The sequence below is a fragment of the Accipiter gentilis genome, chromosome 27, assembly GCF_929443795.1.
Source record: "Accipiter gentilis chromosome 27, bAccGen1.1, whole genome shotgun sequence".
In the NCBI taxonomy this organism is placed as follows: domain Eukaryota; kingdom Metazoa; phylum Chordata; class Aves; order Accipitriformes; family Accipitridae; genus Astur; species Astur gentilis.
In genome coordinates, this window is record NC_064906.1 from 11,399,700 (window position 1) to 11,412,333 (window position 12,634).

Below are 12,634 nucleotides of genomic sequence, written 5' to 3' on the forward strand. Positions count from 1 at the left end.
TTGAACAAGACTACAGGGCTGCAACTAGTGCATGACGGATGTAGCCAAAGACTGTTTGGTTGGTTAAACCTTGTTGAGAGAAGATAAGGAAAGGAATACTATTCAGCACGAGCAAATGTGGGACAAGAACATAAGAATGCTTTAAACATATTGCAAGTTGGAAGTGCTGTGAAGACCATGGGGTATTCCTGAGAAAGTGACTTACAGATACCCAGCTTCAATAGAAATTAAATGTTTGAACAATTTATTGGGAGTGAAAAATATTGCTTATTAGGAAAGAGCAGATAGAAGAAGTGTTTTAAGTATTTAGAGTATCTCAGCTGATTCAAATGAGTTAGCTTTCGGAAAATGGAATAATGGGTTTGTTGCGTCACAGAAGCTTTTCATTGAAGCATACCATACAAAATTGACATCACTGAGGAAATATGTTGTTAATAAAAGTCTTTATTAAATGTCTCATGATTCTGTAAGTCCAAAGCTTCAAAAAAATTTGGAGCCATTACATGCCGTGCAATCCCTCTTGTGATGAGAGTTTCTACGTGTTGACTGAACTGAGAAAAAGGTTTTGGATTGAAATTTCAAGAAAACTAAATTTTTTAGGAAGACAAAACCTTACTTTATTCATTAAAAATACAAATTAGGATCTGAGATCCCAGTCAATTCAAGAACATATGTGAGTGTTTTGTGATATACTTAGTACAGTGAGAATGCTATAAATTAACAATATGCCATCATGCTTTGGAGTTTGAGAGACTGCTGTACATCTTGCCCACCTAATTTTTGGGATTGCTGAAACTTCATGTTGTGCAGTAGCTCTGAAGTGAGGTAGGATGGGTACACCAGTTCTCCAGATACAGGGGCTATGCATTGCAAAAATAAACAACTTGTGTTTTTCTTAGTAAAGCATTTCTGTTAGAGGTCAACATGAGATGGCATGAATTATAGATGAATTTAAGTTCCCAGAGTGTCTGACACTTAGAGTGCATAGCATGGCTTGCCGCATGGGAACATGACTTCTGAGGTTTTATCTGAAGTTACACTGTGCTGCGAACCATATAATTGTTTAACAACAACAGCAAAAAAAAGACTCAAAGTGAACAGGGCTTATTTAACTCAGTAGCATAATTTTCATCTGTGTAGCATATATTTTAGCATATTTGGACATTCAAAAAATTGTCAGAAAAGTGTGATTGGTTAGATTTTTTTTTTTTCTTTGCACCGTTTAGATTTCTTGCCATATTAAATACACTGGGGTACAGAGATGTTGGAAAAAACTTGAAGGCGTTAGTGAAGCTTGAATGTTGTTAAAGCTTGGAGAGATTTTCTGCATTCCAGGAGAATAGAATCTGTTTTCATTTTAAGATGGGACAGGTTTACGTTTTGTAAATCTTACTTTATTCTGGATGGTAGTTTAGTGAACAAACTAATAAATTTAAGGAACTCAATATAACTCGGTGAGGGAAAGTTATGAGAAGGCCCAGCTTTTGGAAATGGTTGTTAGCATTCTTTCATAGAGCATTGCAAAAGAATTCAGATCGTTGTTAGTACCACATCGAGAATTTAATAGAATAAAGGGAATAAAGCAGTATATAATTTTGAAAACTCAGTAACAAGTGCAATGAGGTTAGGCGAGCTCAAATCAAGAGGAGTAGAGGTAAATTTCTAAAGGACCCTCGTTGGTCAGAAGCACCTTCAACAATTTGAACAAAATGAAAAAAGGACTAAACTACATAGCTTCTCCTTCAAATCAGGTGGTAGAATCTGATAAAGCGAAGTTTCTAGACAGTAAGGCTATCGCAGAACACGCAGAGGTTCCACTGTCTTCAGGCAGGTGGGGAGGAAGCGGTGGGGTGGCGTGTGTGGGGGTTAGCAGCTGGTCTTACTGAAGAGTGCCAGTATCTGTGCTGGTCTAGGGTTTGAATAAACAGGCCTTGAGTACTGCGGAAGACTAAACTATTTAAAGATGAGAATTTGCAAATCAGATGGGTCGATTTGTTTTAAAATATTCCTGTCCTGCTGCAGCAATGTTTCTTTAACTTCTTGAAATGGTTTTCCCACGAACTCTGAGCACCACGTGTCCTTCAGCCATTTCCCTCCACGGCCTGGGGAGGAGAGGGGAGAAGGGGATGGCCTCAGGCAAGTTCTGCCCACAGCCAGTCTCCTGCCCAGAAGGTACTGAGCTCTTGCCAGCCCTCCAAGCCAGCTTACCAGCTCCCTGGTAGTGTAAACACTTGCAGTCAGTGATCCCCGATTGTTGTCCCTCCGTTCCTTTGGAGGAACGGGTGCTGCTGCTGCTGGCTGAAATACATCTGCTGGTGGTGCCTTCTGCCTCTTTTGGGGGTGGTGGTCCACAGCGTGAACAGCTCTGCTTCACCAGTGCAATGGTGGTACCGTCAGCCTGTCCAACGTTTGCCCTGCAGCATTCACCACCAGCTGTGGCTGGCTGGTTACCCCTGGGTGGATAAACCAAAATTACACCTGAAAAATAACTCTTACGTTCGATCCACTTCTAAGGCAAAGGCACTGGCAAGAGGGACATCAAAGCTGCTAATTCATTACCTTCTTACCGATTGCTCCAGGGGACGGCAAAGGAGGAACAAAACTCTGTGTGGACATTCCTTACTCCATAGCAAGGTTCCCACCTGCCCAGCCTAAGGGCAAAATACCTCTGGGTTGGTTCCTCCTCCCCCCTCCCCAACATTTCACTAGTCAGTTACTTCTTCATATGGAGATAAAGTATGTGTGTGTAGGACCAAAAACAACGTGGTGGACAGAAATAAATCTATACACTTCATGAAGCTGGTAAGACTCTCCTGTGCCAGTAGAAATGTCTTCACACAAGACTTGATGTGTGCTGTGAACAAGATGGAAAACAAGCTTAATCCTTGAAGGGCACCACACCCTAGTTCCTCTGCAGGAGTGTGAAAATGGCCTATTTGCATGAGCTTCACAGTTGGTGGGCTACAGTCTTTTGCTGCAAAATGCCACACCTTCATACCGTTACCTTAGTGATGGGCTTGTACTTCCAAATCTAGCAACTGCAGTTCCCAATATAGCCTGCTGAAGGCTTGCCCATATGATGTTGCCTTGTCTCCTGGCTTTCCTACGTGTTTTAACAACCACCCTGAAGTGTCTGAATGTTTGTAGAGGAAAACCGAAGGGGAGGAAGAAGGAAAAGAAGACGGGAGAAGGCTGCTGCGTGTTTAGTGCATATCTGTGCCTACCTGTATATGTCCTGAATGAAGAGCTGGGGGGGGTGGGACTAGCTTATAAAAGCCAGTACTTTTAAATTTCTCCCTGCAAAAACGGAGGCTTGGATGGCATTATTTTGCTGGTCTGATAAGTTCATGTATATTACAGCTCTTTGTTTCATCATAAAGACAAGGGCTTTCCAAGTAGCTCTTAAGTCCCAGTGTAGGCGTATATATGTATTTAATATATTGCATCAAAATGATCCAAGTGCTGCACTGCTAAATGGTGTGCTGGTGCTTGATGAATGATTCTGCTGGGGGGTAGTGTACGTACATGACATTTATCAACATCTGTTACTGGAGAAACTTAACAGAGGGAGAGCTGATCCCATTAAGAGGCTTGGAATGAAGAAAACGGGAATAATTTAGAATTTCATTTGCGAAATCCCTTTTACAGTTAAGGAGGGTTTGTGCTAAAAGTCGCATTATCCTTTTGCAGGTCTCCTGCTTCCTGGGGGAATTTAACTATAGAGATGAGACAAGGAGGTGTTCTCTAGAAGCATTCAGTCATGGAATTATATTAAATAATCAGACTGCCAAAAAGCTTTTTAGCGTCATGCTAAATTATAATTAGAGGTGATTAAGAAGCTTAAATATGTCACAGGCTGAAGAAAAAGTAATGCTAAAAGTAGGAATGACAGCCCAGACAAATTCCTGATTTAAAAATTCATGCTAGAACGGATGTCAGTTGGCCAGTCAAAAATTTGTATTAAAATATGAGAAAGACACACAGCTACTGGTGGTGCTCGTCTTTTAGAATGCAGAGCTTTCTGTAACGGGGATCATAGGCAATTAGCATTGCAAAAGCATGGGGAATTAAATATGGCAGAACATTTAAGAGATTGTTTCAAATGACCAAAGAAAACAATTATTTGAAATGTGTGTAAAAGTGTTTTTCTTTTTCTAGAGACTTAATACCTATAGTTGCTGCTCTGGAGTATAATCAGTGGTTTACAAAGCTGTCCTCCAAGGATCTGAAATTAGTAAGTAATAAATTGAAACAGTATACCTGCTCCTACCAGGCTGTGCTGTGTTTTAGAGGATGCTATTACATTTTTCAAGGTGAACTTTTTCAGGCAAGTACAACTGGGCAATGTATTGAAATTTTGTTTTCCTTTAATCATATCAGGAAAATCATATCAGGATAGTTAATTCATGCCATAGAAACAATACTGAAAGTCAGGCCTTGTCAAAATTTCAGGTGAATAAAGTTTGAAAACTTTGTTGGGCAATAACAGTAGTGCATAAAATTATTTCACTAGGTGTTGCTAGCTCCCCCAAACAATATTGGGTGACTAAAAAGGAAACTAACTTTAAGCAGCCAGAGATCTCAGTTGCTTTTTGGAGGTGGAAAGAAATGACCAGGATTCTGGGTTTTTTTCTCACATATAAGGCAGGTTTTCCTCATCATTTTCATTGTAATTTGCTGATTTTTTTTTTCTCCCACTTGTCTCAAGCTAACCCTGTGTTATAATAAGTATGTAGTGATGTGTGACATTGATTTTCTTTCTGAACAGCAAAAAGGGGGCAAATCTAAACAAGTTGGACTACTGAAGAAAGGGCCAAGAAAATCAGTAATTAGGTGACATTTAAAATATATCAAAATATACTACTACTTCTAAACTTGGAAGTTTATAGTCAGAGGTAGAGTTAGTGGTTTGATAAATTGCTTTCACGCTTGCATCAAGAAGGTTTTGTCCTTAAAAGTGAAGGTTGAGTCTCATCTTGTTTAAATTGATGCAGTTTTATTGATCTGAAAATGTTCTCATTGCATTCCTAAGCTACGATTTTCCATGAAAATTCTGTAGAAACTAGCTTATGTCATTCTTGTCAGAAGAGTAGGCAAAAAACTTTCCTTTCTTGCTAGGACATCTTACTTGAACTTATGCATGGAGTGAAACTGGGGGTATTTTTAATCCTGTTGTAGTTTGCTGTTAAAATCAGTGTTGTTAAAAGGTACAATGCAATTAATCAGTTTCTGCTTCAGTGAAATGAGATAGTTTGCTTAGTTAGAAGACTGGCCAGTGTAGTTTGCTTAGAACAAGAACTGGCCATATTATCTTATCTGAGATATTTTTGCATGTAAGTTTTTTTTCATTCTTAGCAACTTTTCTGTGGAAAACAAATAAACTTTGTCAATCCTGAAAATGCATCAATTCCTTAAAAAAAAAAAACAAACAACACCCAAACTTTATCTTTCACACATTCCATTTTCAGTCAAAATGGAAGATGTAAATTGTTGGACAGTAAATCCGTGCCATAGGAACGCTGCTGAGGGTCAGTATGAGGTCAGACATATCCGGAGGCCATTGAATGCATTGAGCTTCATGAGTCCAGCTCTGACATTGTGCTTGATAGACAGTATCCATAGTGTTTTTATAGTACGTGTATGAAACTTTCCATTTGCAGTCATGCTGCTGTAGAAGCATTGTGATAATATTCTGAATTATTAAAAAATGGAGGGCAAAGATAGAATTGGGAAGACGGCTGAGTTGACAGTCTTCAGAAAAAATTGTCACCTTTACTGCGTAAAGGATTAATAAGATTTTATGTGTGTGGTAGAGCAGGTTTTTTTCTTATTAGGAAATTCAATTAGTTTAAAAGTAAAACAAATGAACAAACAAAAAAACTAGAAAATGTCAGACTGTCATTAGAGACACAGATATCCCAGGTATGAATGTCACGTTGCTTTTAAAGGCAGATAACAGAATAGTTTCAGCACTTCATGATCACAACTGAAATTCAGCTTTGGACATCACATGAACATTGGTTAGTCTGTGCTGTGGAAATGAAAGGCAAATCCAGAAACGAAATAAAAGATTATAATAAAGGTGATGAGGTACAGAGTTTACTGTACGGCTTTTGAATCATTAAGGTTTTATCTCTCTATTTGAATGAGCACAGCAAACAAACCCTTTTGTTATGTTTCGTTCGTGGCACTTGCAAATGTCGTGCAGATTCTAGAATGCAACAACAGTGAGATCACGAGATGGGATTTACTTCTCTGTAGGTTGGAAGAATTCATACTGAAATACACTGGCCTTTAAGCACTAGTCCTTAGCAGTCTTTGGAGGACTGTAGCTAGAGTGCTTTTGCTCTTGAGGGTTTTTTGGCTTTGTTTTTTTGTTTGGTTGGTTGGTTTGGGTTTTTTGGGTTTTTTTGTTTTGGTTTGGTTTGGTTTTTTTTGTCTGCCTTACAATATCTTTCTTTGTGCTTAGTTGTCAGTCCTGGTTAGGCTTTATTCCCTTTGATGCTAGTTGCCACTTTCTTCTGAAGAAGTAGCGTGCATATGAACAAGAGTTGTTTAAAAATAAATGAGCATTTTTTCTGAATCATGGGGTTTAGGTTTTTTACTATCATTGTAAAAATTCTGCCCCCTATAATTAGGTGGCCTGATTTATAAATGACTTGCTTTTACTCTGCCGCTTGCTTCACTGAGTCTTTTCCAGAAGTCCTCTGTTGCCACCTGGGTGTTTCTGGTATTTTTACTATCTATGTATGACAAGATGATTGTGGCCTGGATCCCATTACGATGTACAGCTTATAACTCAATAACCATCTGCTCTGTGTTTGTGTTTAACGCTGTTCTGTCTTTTCTGTGGCAGTCCACTGATGTCTGTGAGCAGATACTGCGGGTGGTGAGCAGGTCCAATCGATTGGAAGAACTGGTACTAGAGAATGCCGGGCTTAGAACGTAAGTAATTCCTTTGAAATGTCCCATTAGTTACTACTTACTCCCAGTAAAAGGGATGGGATGTGTGTTAGCCAGAATAAGCATTAAAAAAGCTTGTGCTCAATGTCTGCCTTGTTCTGAAGAGCCTGTAGTCACAAGCTTTTGTCAGTTTTTCCCGAGGTTCCTTATGTCCAAGAAATCCCTTTAAACTGATGTTTTTTAAGATTCTGCTTGGAGAGTTGGGTTAAGTGGAGCAAAATGGCTTGGTAAGAGCATAAACCCTAAATCAGCTCACACTGTTCCTCTCCAAATATGGTTGCCAATAGAAGTACGAACACCTTTTTATAATTTAAAAAACAGTGTTTGAGGCTTGTTAAAAAAAGCATATTATTCCATCTTGCATAACAGATTATTGTTTCATTCGCAAGAGAGCTGTTTTTATCTTACTGTGCATTGCAGTCTGCTCAAATATAACAGGACTTCTACATTAGCAACTTTTTTAAAGAAGCAAGAAAGTAGGTAATTAAGTTTAATGCCTTGCCATAGCCTTGAAAGAAAGGTACATAGAGGTAAGCCATGCAATTTAATCCTTGCATATGTTTTAAATACAGTAAGTTGTAGTTACTAGGTATTCACTTTTTTTCCCGTCACAGGAAATAGAAGCAAAGTTCAAGTTACAAATTTGCCCCGATGGAAGTATTTGTAGCTTCTTTTAGTGTAAGAGTAGCATCGAAGATGACGTAGACAAGATAAACTCTAGGACTAATGAATTTTTATGTTAATAAAAAAAGCAGTGCAAAGGTTGGAGAAGAACACCACTACACTGAATTACAAATAAAGAAGGGAAGCAAGCACAGAGAAAATATTTGGTGTGCTTTAAATTGTCTCCTTTTCCATTGTTTGGGTCTTTTTCACGTTTTTAAAATGGGTTTTGCTTTGAAATACCTTTAAGAAAATTGCCTAAATGACACAGGAAACTTGAGGTGGAGTTTGGAATTACATCCAAGCTTTCTGATCACTAGCGCATTGCCCTTCATAACTGTCATTCAAACATAAGCACCTGATTTTTAATCTTTTTTTCTTGCAGTATGTGCCATGAAATCCAGTGATAATCATTAATATTAAGAGATATATTGACTACTTCTGCCCATTGCCTACCTTAACTTACCAGAGTTGGATTAACTGGTTTCAGTTTTAACAGGACTTGACAGATAATCAACCTGTGACTTTGGTTTTTGTGTTTCCATCTACATGCACAGTCTTTGGCATTTTGCCTTGATGTGTATCTGCTCTGATCAGCATTGTCTGTCTGTTTTTGTCAAGGATGCATTTGTCAGTTTTGCCATTTATCATATCTGCTTGCTTGGAGGAAGTCCTGTTGTTATGGGGTATCTTCCTTCACATAGCTTACAGACCAGTCATTTTTAATGAGCAGTGACAGAATGCCAAACCAGGGTTAAGAAAGAGCTACCAAGAGGAACGCATTGAGAAGTAACCTGAGCAGCCGCAAGAGCATATTTCTTCTTGCAGCAGAGTCAGTTTAAGATGATTCAATTCTTTTCTACCTCCAGCCACTCATTTTTGTGATTTGGTTTGGGCCATGGCTCCATAAACGCTTGTCATCCTCCCTGCTGATGAGATGGCAAACGATTGTACAGTAGCAGTTGTAAGGACCCAGGACTAGGAAAGTGAGGACTTGCTGTTGGGGAAAACAGGATGCCAAGTGAAACCCCCTGTCTGATAAGATTTGTGCCAGTTTAGATGCTCTTGAAAATTTTATCCCCATTGCGATTTCTTTAGCAGATGTAAAGGTTGCAGTCTAGATTGTGTTGGATGGCTTTAATGCATATAGCAAACACTAACATTTTGGTATGTGTGTTAACTGAGGTAGGTGATAGCCAGATTTCAGGGAAAGGAGAATCATTCAGAATGACCTGAACAAATGAGCTTGAAAAGAGAGTTACATCCCTGAGGTGTTTTAGAGGGATGGGACAATATGTCATAACCAGAATATTAATTTCCATGAAACTGCAAGACAGATCCTTCAGTCGTCTGCAAAGGCCTGTTTGCAGGAGCTGGTGAAAATGAACTATTTGTTGTGCTTATGTACTCTCTGAAAGTGGGCAGCCAGAATGTCCCTACCGCCTTCCACACCGTCCTCTGCGGCCCTGCTCCAAAGGGAGTGGCTAGCTGCGACAGAGGGGGAATATCAGAGGTGCCAGCTGCTGGTACCCAAAGGGCCTTTAACAGTGATGTTGCATTTCATCTTCCCCTGCTGGATGGGCTCTGAATGTCCTGAGACCTAACAGTGTTAGTTCCTCCCACGCATGTCCTCCTTTTTTTCTGTTACAGGGATGTTGTCTAGACAGATCTTGAAGAATTGTTTTGTTTGTCTGAGATTTCCAGATATGCGGTATTATTACCCTTGGTGAAATATCCTTAATCTCCTATAAGCATAGTTAAATTGAGTCTTTTTTGGGCTTTACCTCCAAGCCTGAAGGTCCTCAGCTCAGGCAAGCATGGCTGTGCAATGCATACAGAGCGGGTTTGATGCTTTATAGAAAGTGTCAGGCTTACATTGCATGCCCTGTTCATGAAGTGTGCAGCCAAAAAAAGTAATAAATTTTAGGACTTGAAACAAAAAGTGGACAAAGGAGGGTGAGGGATGTTGCCCAGGTGCCTCTGTTTATGGTAGAGGCTGCACAGGAAGTAGAGAAGTTGTATTAGTTTTTTGCAAAACGAGCCGTGGAGTCCCACGCACTCTACATAGGTAATCCACTGCTTTCTAGTGGCAGTTGATTTACTGTGTCATTGTTAAGTAATTCCCCCCCCCCCCCCCCCCCCCATCCAAAAAGTTCTGGTAATTCTGCCTATATTGGTGGCAAAAGCTGGAGCAGAGTTTGTAAACAAGCCTGGAGGTGTAGGCAGAATACTGTAATGACAAGAATCTGTTAGGGATAAAGGAAGAGGAGGAAACTCCCCATGAAGAAAGGGGTTTTTGTTTGTTTTTTTAACTCAAAATCTCATTTTTTTCTTGGCTGGACATAAGGAGCTTGATTCATTTGCCTAAGCACAGGCATCTAGTGCCATTTGAAATGCTGAAGGGTATCCACAGAGTGTTGGCAAATGTAACCGAGGACTTAGGGAAGGTATGTAGTCTTCTGCAGCAGCAGCTGGTAGCAAAGCAGGATACCCTGAGGCCTGTCAGGTGGCAGAGATTCAAGCCCAGAATTTCTTTTTGTTGAGTGTTTGTATTCACATGCTGCTTTTATTTTGGGAAAAGAATACGATCTTCCTAAAGGCAGCTGATTACCATGCATTTGCAATGCTGGAACCTGTTCTAGCTCCAGGATTCTGTTTAAGGACATGGGGTTTCAAAGGGAAACTAAACTTCCCTGGCACATCTCTCGACTCAAGTACACCTTGCAACAGCAGATAACCAAAAGCTGTTGAGGCTATTGCTGTCCAGTCTCCACTCTTTTCCAGATACTGGAAGAGGATGCTACCTGCACTGCAGTTCTCAGCACACAGACTGATCTACTAGTTTTATGGTAGGCAGGATCTGTCCTGAGGAAAGAGGGCAGTGTTCATTACCTTCCTTCTAGCAGTGTAGCTGGTAGTTCTCCACCACGGGCCTGCAGGAGGTAAGATAATGTACTTCAAGGCAGAGAGAGAAGGAAGCTCAAGGCATATTTTTGATTTCTACCTCAGTATCTAACTTAGATGAAGTAAGAACATTGAAATTATAGTCTCAGTTTAACAAAAGCACACAGTAGGGCTAGTCCCTTAATACACGAAAGCTTCCCAGTAGGTACAAGGACAGGTTTGTCTTAGAGCTGATAACAGCCAACAGCCTTCTGACTTAAGGCAAGGAACATGTCTCCACCAGAGTCTGACACTGTGGTCACGTAGGAAAACCCAAGCTAGCTTTGAACATAGTGCTATGGGTGGTGGTAGGTCCAGCTGCAGGGAAATGCTCTCAGATGGGGCAGTGTTCCCTTGCCTCTCAAGCGGATTTGGAACAGAGGTAGGGCATGCTACTACAGCTACCTACTGTAGTTGGTTAAAACTAGCTCAAAGCTATCTGTGCTACCTGGCCTGGCTATGGTGGGCATTATAGAACCGATACACCGTTGTCTCTCTTAGGACATGTTGGTAGGACTGTGGTCAGCCGGTTATGTACTTTGATGCTTCTCACTGTAAAAAGAAACAAGCAAAGACCAGTTCATCAGTGTGCTGCTGTTCTTTGCGAGAGCTATACCTGCTGTTTTACAGGGCCAGAAATACTTCTGGTTTGTTGACCATCTGAATATGCTGCAAACCCATCTGTTTGAGTGACTGTTGGTAGAGATTTGCTGCAAGTGAGGGGGTTGGCTTGTGGGTGAAGGAGGTAGTGGTACGCAAGTTGATGTATATATACCATGTGTGCATGGCATGGAGGAGATGGAAGATGTGCTCGAGTTTTCAGTCATTCTGTGTAACTCCTATTTTATATCTTCAGATCTTCATCAAAAGCAGTTGGAGCTTTGATTGAGTGCCTTTCAGTCTCTTAAGTCACAGAATAAATAAATAAATAATAAAATAACCTGCTTTGAAAGCAAATTAGCCAGATAAGCGTTGTTTAGAACTGTGAAGAATCAGTTACTGCTTTGCAGTAGGCTAGGCCACTTCTGGCTAGTAATCCCTTGACACTTCTAAGCTTCTGAATATGCTGTTGATAGAGGAGATAACAGGATTTTTTCTCCCTCTCTTTTCTTTTCTTGCAGAGATTTTGCACAGAAACTAGCCAGTGCCCTAGCCCATAATCCCAACTCAGGACTCCATACGATCAACCTTGCTAGCAATCCGCTTGAAGATAGAGGTACTGTAACATTTATATTTTTCTCTTTCTACAAATGTAATAGGAGGATTACTGCTGCTCCGTTCAGCTTTGCCTGAATAATAGGTTATTGTTCTGTGTGTAATGCTATTGTGAATATCTGTTGTTCACAAATGACTGAGAATCGCTATTCTCTTTTGATTTATACATATCCATTAGCTTGTTGAAAAATATTTAAACGTCTTCAACCAACCATTGATTTCGTTATATTTCATTACGTTTTTGTAGAGGTTTCCTGTAAAGGAAGGTGGAACGTAATGACTACTTAGGACTAGAGAGTAAAGAAAGTGGTGTGCATTTTTAAAGGCAATGTAATCAGTTGAAAGATGAAGCATGAGGCAACTTTGTTGCTTGGATCATATTTTCCTGATGGTTTTATGTTTTTATTTCAGCCATAATTCCATATTTTCAGTATTGAAACTATTCCTTTTTTTAGCTTCGTGCTAGTCCGTCGTGTTGCCAGTACTTGGCGATGTTCAGTAATACTGGCATAACTGGCATCCTTATGGAGCAAAGTGCTGTTGACTCCACAAGATATAAAATCAAGCTGAACAGCTCAGCTTTTCTCAGACTAGGCACTGTTAGGCACGATTTCAGTACGTATCAAGTCATTCCCCTCCCTTGTCTACTCTCTTTTCACCCAAGAGGCATTTATTTTTAAAATAAGGTTACATTCTTTCAGTCTGGAGTTGACCCTTCAGCGCTGCCCATGTGAGATTTCCATTTGCTTCACTTAACGCATTCCAGGCACACAGTGTTCTGGGATCAGACTATCTTGGGCTCCTGTTGGGCCAGAAGAAAAATAAGAATTTTATACAGTGAACCTTTTCA

At 40.1% G+C, this 12,634-nt stretch overlaps 1 protein-coding gene across 7 annotated transcripts in view; it reads left to right on the forward strand.

Moving 5' to 3' along the window:
* Positions 1-12,634, forward strand: part of CARMIL1 (capping protein regulator and myosin 1 linker 1) — a 196,167-nt gene that overhangs the window by 90,814 nt on the left and 92,719 nt on the right. For all 7 annotated transcript variants that reach the window (XM_049830470.1, XM_049830465.1, XM_049830466.1 and 4 more), the window contains 3 exons: positions 4,159-4,234; positions 6,857-6,945; positions 11,691-11,785. In XM_049830470.1, the coding sequence (XP_049686427.1) occupies positions 4,159-4,234; positions 6,857-6,945; positions 11,691-11,785 (260 nt within the window). The remainder of the gene's footprint in view (positions 1-4,158; positions 4,235-6,856; positions 6,946-11,690; positions 11,786-12,634) is intronic.